Here is a 15,444-nt window from a genome sequence, read left to right as displayed (position 1 = left end):
ATTTTTTTAAAATTAAAAATTATAAGAGAATGACATAAATACATTGTAGTTTTTAATTTTTTCACAGGTTATCAAATCAATCTTTTTAACAAAATCCATCCCTAATCTTTTAATTTTAAATTTTAATCCTTTTTAAAATTAAATTAAAAACAAATGAGTCAAAATTAGGTTATAACAATCAACACAGGTTCAAAGCCTAATTTTTATCATTTATATTAGTCTAACATTTGTTCTTAACAATTTCAATGTAATTTCTCTTTTTAGAGATAAGCATTATTTTTTTAGCACATATCTTTTTAAAGAGGTCAATGTCTAATATTAAAATTAAATACAGGTTATGCCCACTCTAATTTATTTTAACATAAATTCCTTTTTAGGACTTAACATCAACATCTTCAACGAGTTCTATTTTTAAAGACCAGTGTTAATGTTTTTGCAAAATGACTAGAAAAATAAAAACAACAAAATTAATTAGGATGCAATAAAAAAAACATATTTAAGAGAAACCACATAGTAAAGTTGATCTTTTGTAAAAAGAAAACTGTAAGGATGATGTCATTCTTCTCTTAAACATAATTAAATCTTTACAATATCAATCTAAGGAACTAGTACATATATTTAGGATCTCTAGGTTTTTCTAATTACTAGGTGGTGACTCTAATTTTTCATGATATAGACTTTTGGTCCCCGCCGACAACGTCCACCAGGATACAACAAAGTAATAAAAGCCAAATCATATCCTATAAAGTTTTTCTTTTTGTGTTATTAGTAGCTTTCTTTTTCTTTGTTTCTTGTTAGATCCCCACCCATAGAATAAACTTGGCAAAAAGGTAGTTTAAACAAAGGGAAAAACAAGAAGTGATTTGATAAAGGTTGACAAAATATTTTTCATATGGTATTTTTGTTGAATGATACAAAAACAAAATACTTTTGATTTTTTTTTCATTTTCCAATTTGACCTATCTGCTACTGAGTGTCTACCCCATTTGATGAGTTTCAAAATTCAAGATGTTGAAAAATAAGATTAATGTGTTGGATAATTAGTTGATCTCTTAGTTCAACCAATTTAATTCCTTATCTATAGTCAAGGTATCTAGTGACTTCATATGGAAAGCCCAGGGAGTTGGTAACTAATAGTAGATGATGCTTGGTAAATAAGGTGATCGGTAACTGTGGTAATAGTAGGTAGTATTTGATAAGCCTACTGACCGATAGCTATAGTAGTAGCAAATTGTGCCTGGTAAGTCAAGGTGATTGATAGTTGTGGTAGTAACAAGTGGTGCTTCATATATAAGGTGATCGGTAGTTGAAACCTGTAAAAGGTTTTCTTTTATGAAAGTAGGGACTATCCATTGTAAAATCAATAACCTTGTTAAGAATGAAGAGAAAGTGAAATGATATTTTAGAGAGGTAGATTCTGAAAATATGTATGCTGAAAATGTTAAGAATAAAGATATTGTAAACCCTTGGCTTAAAGGATTCATAGTGTATTTATATCTCATGAATCTTGTTCTTTTGTAGAAAAAAGAGGCTAAAATGTAATTTTAAATTTGTGATATTTTGAGTTATATTCTACTAATAATAATATGTATTGGATCAATATAAAATATTAAAGGACGTACATGGATCTTGAAAAGTTATCTTATTCAAGATAATAGAATCCATATTAGCATTCCAAGATTTATGAAATGATAGTCCTCGATGTTTCACCTTATCAGTTTGTCGTCATTACACTACTTGCCTTAATTATCCAACTATTTTTTTTTGGGTGCTATTATGTTAGTCTCGTGATCAAAGTCACGGATTTAGCAGATTAACACAAGTTAAATCAAGTTAATTTTTATTTGGTTTTTATAAGATTATTTCAGTATGATGACCTGGGTCATGGGTTTGACGAATTGAATCAACTTAATTTTTTATTTTTTTTAATTGATTTTTTTTAATGTTGTCTTTCAATGTTGAGTTGTAATTTGTTTCAATTTGTTTTTCATTGATTATCTTGTTCTTATGAACCGGATTGCGAGTTTAACATATTAACTCGAGTCGCTTTTTTAGATCCTTTTTTACTTGATTTTTTTAATTTTATCATTGAACATTATGTTACAAATTTAACATGTTAACCTGATTTGATCCAAGTCAATCAAATATGTTGTTATCTTAATAATAAAAAAAGATGTCATAGTATAATATTTTTTAGTTAAACTTTGTTTGTACGGATTATATAGATTGCTTTTGTACTTACAAAGTCAATTAGATTATATTAGGATAACTTTGACACAATTTAATTTTTTTATTTGGGTAAAAACAAAATTAATAGTATCTAAATATTATTTTTAATTTTTAAAAAAAAATTAACATAAACCGTATAGCCCGGCTGCCTTGCAGCAGCGTGAATGGACAATTTTGGGGTATATTTTATTATATAGCATGAAATAGTATATGGATTATAGGCTGCCTAGTAGTTTGTGTAGAGCTTAATTTATTAAGCTGTGATTAGTTTATGGTGAGTGATAGTCCAGTACAAGAATTGCTTGAGCAATAGGTGCATAATCACATGATATATAATAACATTGAACTTTAACTTAAAAATATCAGATATCAATCCATGGCCCCTAACGGAGTCGGCCAAAGCCTAAGAGCCAAAAGCCGCTTTGAGCAATAGCCAAGGGTTTCATTTAACAAAAAAATTCTAAAAATAAATAAGTTTTATTTATCAATTATATTTTATAAAATGTAAATTATACTCATTTAAGATTGCTTAAGAGTTCACTTGTTAAATATACATAAAGAAATAATAAAAAGATACTTCTTAAATATTTTAAAAGAAGTTATTTATAATTTTATACAATTCTCCATTCACCTTAAACCGGCTCTGCACACAACGAAATTTGTACAATGAAGGACTAGCTTCGGTGAATATCAGAAATGGTTCCACCTCAGTGATCAGCTTCATCAACGGGGCGAAATACTTGAAATTGTTGAAGCATTAACAGAACAATTGCCAGCATTAGCCTCGTAGTCTGCGAATCTTCCCACTGAAAATGCTGGCCGATGAGGTTGGGTAAGAATTGAACTCTCTCTTTTCAGCATTAAAACTACCGAGGACATGGATCTTCTTGAACGCACAACAAACCGATATGCATGGGAAAACTGGGAATTGAATTGTTTTTTTCAAAACTGGGAAAACTAGAAGCCATTTCCTGTCTATTGAGTGCTTAGATGCTAGAGATCATGGGTCATCTCCTGTTTGAAGTTGAGATCATGTATATACGAAGCATACAAATGACGGGGTCTTCATCACCTCGGTTAACGAGCAATATCTTGGAAAATTACGCTTAAAATAAAGAAAGTAGCTTTAAAAAATATAAAATTCAAAGATTCACCTTGCATGTAAAAATGTCAAATGTGATAATTGTGAGACATTAAAATGAAAGGGGTTAGGGTTGCAGTAAATGTTTAGGAATACGGTAGTTATGAAATTAATTTTTAAAATTTTTTAAATATTTTAAATATGCTAATATTAAAAAATAAAAAAATAAATATATTTTCATGTAAAAAGTAATTATACACAGTTTCAAACACACCCCTGACCCTCCTTGTCATCCAAATACTATTCTCTAAAAGAGGAAAAGTTCATTTTCTAAAAGGGAGTGGAATCCTAATTCACAACATATTTTCCTTTTTTGCTAGGATTTGTATGCATATAAAAACAAAAACAAAAAAATTACAGAAAAGAAAGGACTTGAAGTGGTCAACAAAACTATATTGGATAATTAATTCTGAATTTTGATAGGGACTTATTAGTAGGGTGTAGTTTCCAGGAAGGTCCTATGTGATATACTAATGTTAGCTTAGAATATTACCCGAATTTAATGTTATTTGTATTGGTTTCTTTGGGCCTACACTTAGTCACAAGCGAAGGGCAAGGAGGCCTAAGAGGCCTATAATTTGGAGCAGCCATAAATAAAAACTTTTGGTTCAATTGATTTTTTTGAAGATTTCAGGTTCCATTGTAGCATGAAATATGATTTGTATGTAAGATAATAGTTCTCATACTGCGAAGAAAAACAAATCAAGAAGATATGTTTATATTTGTCTGAAAACGTCTGTGTTTGTAAAGAAAAACAGTCGAAGGAGCTACAATTTTATTCATTCTCTTAAATTTAAAACTTAATTTACAATTACCGTGGTGATGAAACGAAATTGGTTAATTCATTGATAAAACAAACTTCCTGATTTGAGGATTGACCTTCAAATCCACCAATAGAAAATACTGGCTGTTTAGGGATAGGGAGTGTTATGGCATCACTTGCCAACATATGAAGCACAGACGACATTGTAGGTCTATCTGCTGGATCCTCTTGCACGCAGAGCAGCCCAATGTGGATGCATCTCAGCACCTCAGTTGCTACACTTGATTTCTCTAGCATAGGGTCCATCAATTCCAGTCCTCGACCATTGGACCACAGTTTCCATGCCTGAAAAGTTGAGAGACTTCCTGAATTTAGATAACAAAAATCATTGCTAGTAATCCTCTTTTGGATAAAAAGATATGAATTGTAACCTACAAAAGTGAGAAGGCTTTCGCCTTCTTCTGAAAGATGAAAGCCAATGTTTTTTTCCCCACTGATTATCTCTAACAGCAACACTCCAAAACTGAAAACATCTGATTTTACAGAAAAAAGTCCCGTCATAGCATACTCTGGGGCCATGTATCCACTGTTAATTGACACAAGAGGAAACAAATTGCTTTATATGCATGAAGAGGTTAGCAACAAATTTTTGCATCATTTAAATCGGTCAAAAATGCACCATTGTGAACCTTTGCCACCTCGCTGGAAAAATAATATTTGTTATATTTCATATCAAATTATTCTTCAAATCTAATTTACTAACTTAAATTTTTTAGTTTAATTAAATATTTTTTTAAAATAATATTAAAACCGTGATGACGGAAAGTTCATGAGCTCTAATCTAATAATAGATTGAAATTGTTTTTTCACAAGAATAAAGAAAAGAATAAGAAAATCCATTTGCTCCAAACAAATATACAATTGAAAACAATAACACTGGGAATTGAGATGTAGGAATACGTACTAAGTTCCGACAATTCTGTTCGTGTTAGCCTCGATTTGATTGCCACCGAAAATCCTAGCCATTCCAAAGTCTGATATCTTTGGATTCATCTCATAATCGAGCAAAATGTTGCTTGTTTTGAGATCCCTGTGAATAATTCTAAGACGAGAATCTTCATGAAGATACAAGAGCCCCCGTGCAATTCCATTGATAATGCTCAAGCGTCTTTGCCAGTCAAGCAGGACTCCATTGCTGGAACCTGAGTAGCATCAACATAAAAATCAAATCAATTACAATTTCTGGTCTTTGTTATACAGTATAAAAAAAGCAGGTGTTTCAGGTTTAGGGGTCTAACCAAAAAGAATGACATCAAGGCTTTTGTTGGGCATATACTCATAGATAAGTAACTTTTCATTTTTTTCCAGACAGCATCCCAGGAGTCTGACAAGATTTCTGTGTTGTAATCTGGCGATTAAAACGACTTCGTTCAGGAATTCTCTTTGTCCTTGACCAGAAGTTCTTGAGAGCCTCTTAACTGCAACTTCTTTGCCATCCTCTAACGTACCCTGAGCACAAACTATTCTAATAAGCATTAATATTTGTGGGCCAAAGTGTGATGCATTTTCGATTTTTTCTTTTTGTTTTTTGAATGAATAAAGTAATTGACTTGATAGCCTTGATTACCCTGTATACTGGGCCAAACCCTCCTTGACCAAGTTTGTTTTCATCAGAAAATTGCTTTGTAGCTTCATGTATAACATCTAGCCGGATCAAAGGAAGGTCCAGGGATGTCACATCTCCTTGAATTTCTTTGTCTGAATAGTCGTCCCCAACAGTTGCTCGTCCTGCCCAGTTTTGTAATTGATCCTCTTGGATATTTCCTATTTCCTCTGCAGGATATATTGTGCAGTGCTAATAATTGATTATATAGGTTTCGAACATCATGTAAATGTACTTCTTGTTTCGACACTTCAAAATTTTTGTTCTGTTTTTAACCTTCTACCTACTAGCTTTTTTTCAGATGATGACCTGACTAGAGAAAAATTTACGGAATTAAAGCCAACTACTCAATCTCTGCCTAATTAAGTCTTCTTTGCAAGCTTAACCACAACATATTTGCAAATTCAAAGGTGATAGGAATTCTGGTTCAAAATTTTAATTTCTTGTCAAGATTATATCTCAAAAATATTTGGAAATCACCTGCACGTTTATAGAAACTAACTAGGTAGTTCATATATATAATATAAAATTTTTAGTACCAAGACTTTCGGTACATATCACATGCATACCTGTTCTCGGATTCGTCCTTCTCCTCATGGTGTAAATGCAAGCACTGAAAAATAGCACAGCAATAACTGTGGATAGTCCTGCACCGACTTTAATCCACATAGATTTGCTTCGATCTCCTTCATAGTGACAATGTTTTTGTTTCACATCATTATTCAAGATAACAGAATCTCATATTAAAGAAATGACAAGGAATGATTTTGGAATGATAAAGAAGAAAATAGAACCTAGTGGGCCTGGAGATGGAGGGAGGAGAACAACTGGCGTGGATAGTGGTGGTGGTGACATTGCCACGACGGCAGCTTCGTTGTAAAATGAATAATTTCCATATCGAAAATTACAGCTTGGAAATAAGACTCTTCCTCCTAGGTTATTATTACAACAAACTGATATGCTGAGGTTAGCTAGTACAAGACACTTATTACAATCATATTTAGATAGATCCGGTGTGCACTGCACAAGAACGTATAGAGACTCACGCCACGTATAAATCTCTTTTTTGGTTGCCAACTTTTTTTCACCTGATGGCGCACTTGCAGCTACAGTAACAGCATCAGATATAGTATTCACCAGTAGCTTGTTAAATTCTACATCAACTGTTAGTTTTTGTGTGTTGAACATGTAAGCCGCAGGCGTTTGGCTCAAGCTGGAGAAGATGTTACTGTTTGAGTAGCGCAGGAAGCACTGATCATACCATATGATAGCCTCCTTCTGGATTGGACAACGTTGGACCACATCGTTTCTTGCAAGGTTCACACATTCTCGGCAAACTTCGACACTAACATCGCCACGGCAAAGAAAGAGGCCATAGACCTCATAAACATCATGTCCTGTAGAGGCGTTATAGAATCCGTTAATGTCATTGCGGGTTGCATTGCCGGCGAGCGAAGAGAGAAGGATATTTAAATTGGCTTCATACGGGCTGTTTCTTACGAAAGTGGTTGTGTTTGAGCATTTATGATCAAGGAAAAAGATCTCCTGTGCTTCCGTGAGGGCTGCAAAGGAAAGCAGGAATATGGAGAATTTCAGAGCGAACATTTTTTTGGATAACTGATAAGGTTTTCTTGGTCTTAATTATTTTGGGCAACAGAGTTATCCTTCCTTTTGTATGGAGGAGCTCCTTGCCGCAAGTCAATGGCAAAAGTCAAGTGAGAACTTTCATAGTCTGTTTCGTTAAGAATCGTTAAGAAAGAGTTGCATGTTTCTAATGTGAAACTCCAATTGTGGAATATTGAAATATGAAAAGAAGAATAAATGAATCACGTGTCACGTTAATAAAACTAAGTCCCAACAGGGAATGTTTATTTTTTTATTTTAAGAGTATTTTTTTTACTTTAAATTTATTTTTTTTATTTTTCAAAAATATAATAATATTAAAAATAATTTTTAAAACATTAAAAATATTATTTTAATACATTTTAAAATAAACACTTTAAAAATTAAAACAACTATTCATCACCCCCAAATTACTAATATTAATAAAATCTAATAAAATAAATATCTGTCTCTCCTTAAACAAGAAGTGATTTGATTAAATGTGATAAAAGTTGACAAAATATTTTTCATATTTTTGTTGAATAATACAAAAAAAAAATGATTTTGATTTTTTTTTTAAATTTGACCTATATGCTAATGAGTGTCTATCTCATTTGATGAGCTTCAAAATTCAAGATGCTGAAAAATAAAATTAATATATTGAATAATTTGTTGATCTCTTAATTCAAGTAATCTAATTCATTTATCATAGTCAAGATATCTAATGCTTGATAAATAAGGTCATCGGTAATTGTGGTAGTAGGAGGTGGTGTTTGATAAGCCTGCTGACCGGTAGCTGTTACAGTAGCAAGTTATGGTTGGTAAGTCAAGGTGACTGATATTTGTGGTAGTAACAAGTGGTGCCTAATATATCAGGTGATCGGTAACTAGTACTAATAAAAAATCCTATTTAATGAAAGTGATGACTCTTTGATAGTAAAATCAATAACATTGTTAAGAATAAAGATAAAGTGTAATGATATTTTAGAGAAATAGATTCTGAAAATATCTATGCTGGAAATGTTAACAACAAAAAGATCGTAAACCCTTGACTTAAAGCATTTATAATACATTTAAAACCTATGAATCTGGTTAAAGTGTAATTTTACATTTGTATCCATCACATCTCCTTCATTTTGACACTTGGGGGGTATCCCTTCATAGTGACTATGTTTCTATGGCACATCCTTATTCAAGATAATACAATCCATATGAAATGATAAAGAAGAATCTTCTCCTTCTCCTCTTGGGCCAGGAGATGGAGGGGGAAGAACAACTGGCGTGGATTGTGGTCGTGGTACAATGGCATCGATGTAACAGAATGCGCCTTTCTAAAGACTGGACTATTAATCCAACCTTATCAATGGGGCGAAGGACTGCCTTAAAGATTCAAGAATTGTTGTCAAAGAAGTAACTGTCAGTCTTATTGATTTTTTTTTTATTTAATGTGAGATCCAACGCAATTGATCCTCTACATATGTTTAGTATATTGAAAAAAAAATCTAACAAAAATTTCTTAGCATTGATTTGAATATGTGAACTCATAAAATCAATCAAAACAATAAACCTCTTATCCATCTTTTAAAGTTAAGGATGTTGAATTATTTACTCATTAAAATTTTAATATCACATAAAAAAATTATTTAAATTTAAAAACTAAAAAAATATTAAATAAAACTTCAAAAATAATTTTATATTACCCTTCAACACTTGCATCTTTTGTTACATGTAAATCTTAAATCTTTGACATTTTTACAGCTCCTTCCTAAGGGAAAATACTGACATCAGCAGCTCAAAGCCCAGGACCCAATATGTAAGACTGATGTGCAGGTTGGACGACCTCGAAAGGTTGCGCCATAGGAATTCCTCAGTTCTAACATAAGTTATGTAATACAATTAATTTACACTTCGTGACACCCAATTCAATTTTTCTTTGACAAGTCGACATTATGTTAGGTAACGCATGGCTACGAATTCATTACACTACCACAAAATGGTCATCTCACGTGCTTCCATGATGTTAATGGTCATCAGAACCAACATTTTGTGATAACTGGTAAGGTTTTCTTGCTCTTATTTTGGGCAATAGAGTCATCTTTCCTAGAACTTTCAAATCTGTGGAATATTGAAATGTGAAAAGAAGAAATTTTTTTGGAAGCATTTAATAGATGGTGAGAGAAGTAAATGAGGGACAAGGGCATCTCATTTAATAGATGGTGATAGAAAGTAAAGTCGCTCTGTAAAGATCCGCACTTATACTCAATAGGCTTACGAGTTATTGCATCGATATATTTTTGTAATCTGGAATAATTAATCAAAAGCAGCATATATATTTTAGCTTAACATTCTTTATGGTCATAAGATTTAATATAATTTTTAAGAGAAGGGTAATTTTTAAAAATGCATTTAACTAAGGTTATAGTTGCTTAATTGTTTTACAGAGGAATGATTGAGAAAATAAAAAATATATAAAGATAAATTACTAAGTGCTTGTATGTAACTTACGTACATAATGTAAGTTAATAGTTCTCAGACTGCGAAGAAAAACAAATCAAGAACATATGTTTGTATCTGTCTGGAAATGTCTGTGTTTGTAAAGAAAAACAGTCGAAGGAGCTACAACTTCATTCTCTTAAATTTAAAACTTAATTTACAGTTACCGTGGTAATAAAATGAAAATGGTTAATTCATTGTCAGAACATACTTTCTGATTTAAGGACTGACCTTCCATGGCAACAAATCAGCAAATAGAAAATGCAGGTTGTTTAGGGATAGGGAGTGCTATTGTATCACTTGCCAACATATGAAGCACAGATGACATTGTGGGTTTATCTGCTGGATCCTCTTGCACGCAGAACAGCCCAATGTGGATGCATCTTAGCACCTCAGACCACAGTTTCCATGCCTGAAAAGTTGAGAGACTTCTGAATTGAGATAACAAAAATCATTGCTAGTAATCCTTTTATGGATAGAAAGATAGGATTTGTAACCTACAAAAGTGAGAAGGCTTTCGCCTTCTTCTGGGAAGATGAAAGCCAATGTTTTTTTTTCCCATTGATTATCTCTGACATCAATACTCCAAAACTGAAAACATCTGATTTTACAGAAAAAAGTCCCGCCATGGCATACTCTGGGGCCATGTATCCACTGTTTTGAATTGACGCAAGAGGAAACAAATTGCTTTATATTCATGAAGAGGTTAGCAAAATTCTTTTGCATCATATAAATCGGTCAAGAATGCACCATTGTGAACCTTTACCACCTCACTGTAAAAAATAATATTTATCATATTTGATATAAAATTATTATTTAAAATTGGTATTAAAACCGTGATGACGGAAAATTCATGAGTTCTAATCTTATTATATAAAGTAGTTATAGATGGGTAAGTAAATTATTTTTAAAAAAATCTTATTTAATAATTTAAAATTTAAAATTGAAATTATATTTTGAAAAGAAAGAATAAGAAGGTCCGTTTGTTCCAAACAAATATACAATTGAAAACAATAACAATGTGGGAATGGAAATGTAGTAATACGTACTATGTTCCGACAATTCTATTGGTGTTAGCCTCGCTTTGATTTCCACCGAAAATCCTAGCCATTCCAAAGTCTGATATCTTCGGATTCATCTCATAATCAAGCAAAATGTTGCTTGCTTTGAGATCCCTGTGAATAATTCTAAGACGAGAATCTTCATGAAGATACAAGAGCCCCCGTGCAATTCCATTGATAATGCTCAAGCGTCTTTGCCAATCAAGCAGGACTCCATTTCTGGAACCTGAGTAACATCAACATAAAAACCAAATCAGTTACAGTTTCTGGTCTTTGTTATGAAGTGCAAAGATTCAGGTGTTTCAAGTTTAGGGGTCAAACCAAAAGGAATGACATCAAGGCTTTTGTTGGGCATATACTCATAGATGAGAATTTTGGTGTGAATCACAGTACATTATAATTAACTCTAAAAGACGTGGAAAAAAATTGTGGATGGTCCACTGTTAATTCCACAGAACTTTTTAGCCACGTTATCACACTCCCACCAACATTTTTTTGTTGATTATAGTAGCTACTGCACGATAACAACAACAACCACGTACGAACTTCGATCCCTAATCTCAAGCAATTTGATCTTGATAAATTGTTAAGATGTTGGTGAAATTGTTAAGATATTTATTATTGTATGTATATTTTTTGGATTGCTTGGGCAATGTGAATTTGAATTGTTGTGTAATTTGAATTGAGATGATTTGATTGGACAATATTGTGAGTTTATTCTTAGAGTTATGATTAGCAATTAAACATTTAATGGATTATACTTGATTTTATGATGATTTATTTAAATTAGTATGAGATTTGAATGTAGTTTGTGAAATTAATAATACTTGTGTTGATTTTTGGTGTTTTTTTATTTTGAGTTGGTGAATGATTAATAAATAGTAAATATTTTTCACATCTTTATTTTTTGTGTTTTTGCCAAACATGATTTATTTTATCTTTAATTAATTTTTAGATTTTTGGAGGACTATTTTGCTATTAATTTTTAATTTTTTTATACTATTTTTACTCTTTTATATTTAATATTTGAAATTGTAAATTTATATGCAAGATATTTTTTTCTATTAAATAAATAAGTTTTTTTAAAAAAATAACAACATAAATCCTTCTTAAAAAAAAAAGATGTAGTTTTTTTAAATTGTATATGCAAATTATAAGATAGTCTTCATGCAAAGTTTTGTAAAGTAAAAATATTTTGTTTATTTTTTCAAGAAAAATCAATAAATGAATTTTACAACTAGTTTATAAATATCTATTAGAACTTGGCCTAGATTTCAACCACATAAAAAAAAATCCAAATTTGTTTATTTTAATGTAAGGATTTACTGACTCATACATAAGATGCCTTTTCAATATTAAAAGGGAAAATTAAGCACATAATTTATAAATAAAATAACCCTTTCTCTTTCTTTGCTGACCTTTAATTTTTGGAAATTAAAAACTTAAATTACTAGAAAATTGATAAATACAAACGGAAATACTAACAGGATGTTTCTGTCGGTAAATTGTGGAGAAATTTTACCAACATAATTATTCTCTTGGTATATACCTAGAGAATTACAAAGAGAAAAAAAAATTAAAACAAAGCTAAAAAGTAAGATGACATGTCATTTATACCGACAGATTTAATTTCGTCGGTAAAATCATTGGTAAATTATTCACATATCATTGATACTATTCATCATATCAATTATCAATAGAAACTTTTGTCGGTATTTTTCAAAAAATTCCGGAACTGTTCACTTTTCAATTGCATTGCTAATTACTGCTCTTTACATATAAAATCACTGACAGATTGAAAAGTCATCAATGTTATTTGACAAGTTTTTGAAATTTTTTTATTAAATTGAATATTTAAATTAAATATTACAGACAAAATCACTTATGGATTGAAAAGTCATCGGTGATATTTTAATGATTTTAAAAATTTTTTTTATTAAATTAAAAATTTTAATAAAATATTACAGATGAAATCACCGACAGAATGGTTAAAAATATTAATATTTAATTATTCATCGGTAAAATACCTTAATAAAAAAGACTAGAATCCATTAGTTCACAACAAACAAGCCTCTTTTTTCCTCCTCTTTTTCTTCTTATGTAAAAAACATCAACACCCCTTTCTTTCTCTTTTCTTCCCTCCTCAACTCTTCTCTTCTCCTCCACACTCAAGAATGCCTTCTCCTCTTTTCTTCTTTTCTTTTCTCAGCTTTTTTCAATTAACATATTTTATGAAAAAAAAAAATTTTAAGTATATATATATATATATTTTATTATTATTGAGGTAAGATTTTCATTAAGGTAAGATTTTTCTTTTTTCTTCTTTTTTTTTTGTGTTTTTTGTCATTATATATATATATATATTTTATGTTCTTAATAATTTTATAAATGTTGTTGTATGATTTTTTTTTCAAGTGAGATCAATTTTTAGTTGATTTATTTATAGGATTTTTAAGTGGATTTTAATTATTTAATTATATTTCTAGTTTTGTTATACAGATTTTTTAAAAATATTTTAAATAATCACCAACAGAATTGCATATGATATTTTTATCGATTAATACCAACGAAATGAAGTGGGTAAAAGTTTTTTTTAGCATGATTTTCTCGTTAGTAAATCCGTCGGTAATAATATTTTATTATTATTGATGGACTTACCGATAGATAAAAAAATTACCGATAAAAGATTTACCGATGAAGCATTTTCATCTATAATCCTGTTGGTAAATTAATTACCAATGGAATGATAGTGTAAATACCAATAAAAAAGTTATGTCGATAAATATAAAAATTATATAGTAAATGTTAAAAAGTATTAATAATTAACTAAAAAAATATGAAAAAAGAGGGGTATAGGAGAAAAATCATATTTGAAAAAAAAAAAAAAAAACGGATCTCGTCCGGGTTCAGCCTAGTCGCCTATGTCATGGGACGACCAGGTTTTGCCGGGTTGCGCTAGCTGGTCTTTTAACAAACTCAGACTGGTCCAGCCATCAGGTCGGCAGGATCCCGAGTTGACCCACCAGACCAGTCCAGGTTTGATAATAGTGGCTATGACTAGTTGATGTTTAGAAGGCCTTTAAATTAGGCCTAGAAGATATTTTTGTTGTTTTAATTATTTTTCTAGTTAGTTTTGAATTTTAATTACATTTTCTACTTAGGTTTGGATTCGTTTAGTTTGGTTAAATAGATGATGTGTTATTTTTGGCAAATTAATCAATATCTGATCCATGTCAAATGAATTCACATTAAAAAGATAAAGATAACTACAAAGAAAATTACATGATATTTACGTAACTTGTACAAATCAAGTGAAATATACAGGGCATCTCTTATTTTTAGAAGTTGCCAAGATGGACCCATCTCGGCCAACAGCAACATCACAATTGGCATGCATCCGATGGCGCTTACTATCCCACGTGGACAGCTTAAATCGAATCATGGCCGTTACATCTAATCGAAAAACAACCGCTCCACGCGCACGATCTTTCCTAAATACCCTCCAACGGTCACTATTCACATCCAGGGTGGCCCCCTTCAACACCTTGGACAAAATAGTTGTGTTTTTGGGCTCTTGGTAAAATGAGTCCACTAAGGGTGTAGACCCAATTGCTCGATCTCTATAGTAAACAAAGGCTTCCACCGAATCATAATAATACCCAACTGCTCGGTTTGCGTTCCGGGCTGTGACATTGAAACTAATCTCAGCATTTTCGAACCCGTCAGGTTGATCCAAACCCGGAATATAAAAATTCGAGATAAGGATCCGAGGACGATGTGGGCGTAAACTGAGCCATGTAATGAAGACAGCAACACCACCAATGAATAGAAGGGTTAAAAATATGCCACATATAATCTTGGAGATCCGAGTAGTAAGGCTGTCGCGGACTCGATTAACGTAGTAGCCGGCGGAATGGTGGCGTTTGATGGGTTTGGGTTCCCGTTGATGGTGAGTGGGTAACTGTTGGGCGGTGGACATATTCACTTGGCAAGAAAACGAAGGGGGTTTCGAAAGAATTTTGATGGATGGAAGTGTTTGAGGAGTTGGGTTTTGTAGCTTAGCTAGGAATGTTGAAATGGAAGTTAAGGAATGTAAGTATTTGTCTTCGGGAAGGAAAGAATATATTCTTGTCATTGTTTGTTCCATTGGTTTTCGTTTTCTATGTTAATATTACATCTAATTGTAAGAGCTTTATTACTTGATCGTGTCATGTTAGTGTCTTAAAAGTAAAGTTTGCTTTGCTAGGTGATAATTAATTTCGTGATGGATAAAAGTGAAATGGTAAAAATCTAAGAAGACTCCGAGATTACCAAGTATAAAACCAAAGAATCCCTTGGTTCAATATATATATATAAAAAAAAAGACAAGAAAGTAGTCGATATGTATGTATTTGGGATGAGTAATCATGTGGTTCAAGCAGATTTATTTGATAGTCCAAAGAGAGTACAAAATGTTGTGGCATAAACTAGTCTTTGGTTTTGTGCAAGAACA

General features: G+C 31.5%; 2 protein-coding genes across 3 annotated transcripts; both read right to left on the bottom strand.

The window, feature by feature from the left end:
• Window positions 1–4,111: 4,111 nt before the first annotated feature.
• On the bottom strand, window positions 4,112–7,469 carry LOC118032694 (cysteine-rich receptor-like protein kinase 15). Of its 2 annotated transcripts, none has more exons than XM_073412337.1 (7): window positions 6,591–7,469; window positions 6,366–6,482; window positions 5,761–5,966; window positions 5,432–5,642; window positions 5,098–5,335; window positions 4,569–4,719; window positions 4,112–4,478 (listed from the first exon to the last, which is right to left on the bottom strand). In XM_073412337.1, exons 1-7 carry the CDS (start codon window positions 7,399–7,401, stop codon window positions 4,182–4,184), a joined length of 2,031 nt encoding a protein of 676 aa, XP_073268438.1. In that variant the 5' UTR covers window positions 7,402–7,469; the 3' UTR covers window positions 4,112–4,181. The 2 variants fall into 2 exon arrangements, with proteins under 2 accessions (XP_073268438.1, XP_073268439.1); XM_073412338.1 differs by having other exon boundaries at window positions 4,194–4,478; window positions 4,565–4,719; window positions 6,591–7,465.
• Window positions 7,470–14,219: 6,750 nt separating this feature from the next.
• On the bottom strand, window positions 14,220–15,061 carry LOC118032692 (protein NDR1). The gene has a single exon (XM_035037457.2). It carries the CDS (start codon window positions 14,929–14,931, stop codon window positions 14,260–14,262), a length of 672 nt encoding a protein of 223 aa, XP_034893348.1. The 5' UTR covers window positions 14,932–15,061; the 3' UTR covers window positions 14,220–14,259.
• Window positions 15,062–15,444: the final 383 nt, after the last annotated feature.

Source organism: Populus alba, chromosome 11 (assembly GCF_005239225.2).
Source record: "Populus alba chromosome 11, ASM523922v2, whole genome shotgun sequence".
Taxonomy (NCBI): Eukaryota; Viridiplantae; Streptophyta; class Magnoliopsida; order Malpighiales; family Salicaceae; genus Populus; species Populus alba.
This window is presented reverse-complemented; position numbering and strand designations above follow the sequence as displayed.

What these genes read in the sequence shown, in the direction of transcription:
- LOC118032694 (XM_073412337.1), bottom strand. Translation starts at nt 7,401, where the DNA reads ATGTTCGCTCTGAAATTCTCCATATTCCTGCTTTCCTTTGCAGCCCTC. An exon ending in TCCATCTCCAGGCCCACTAG is followed by an intron (nt 6,483 to 6,590) that starts GTTCTATTTTCT and finishes GTCACTATGAAG; the next exon opens with GAGATCGAAGCAAATCTATG. An exon ending in AACAGAATTGTCGGAACTTA is followed by an intron (nt 4,720 to 5,097) that starts GTACGTATTCCT and finishes GTCAATTAACAG; the next exon opens with TGGATACATGGCCCCAGAGT.
- LOC118032692 (XM_035037457.2), bottom strand. Translation starts at nt 14,931, where the DNA reads ATGTCCACCGCCCAACAGTTACCCACTCACCATCAACGGGAACCCAAA.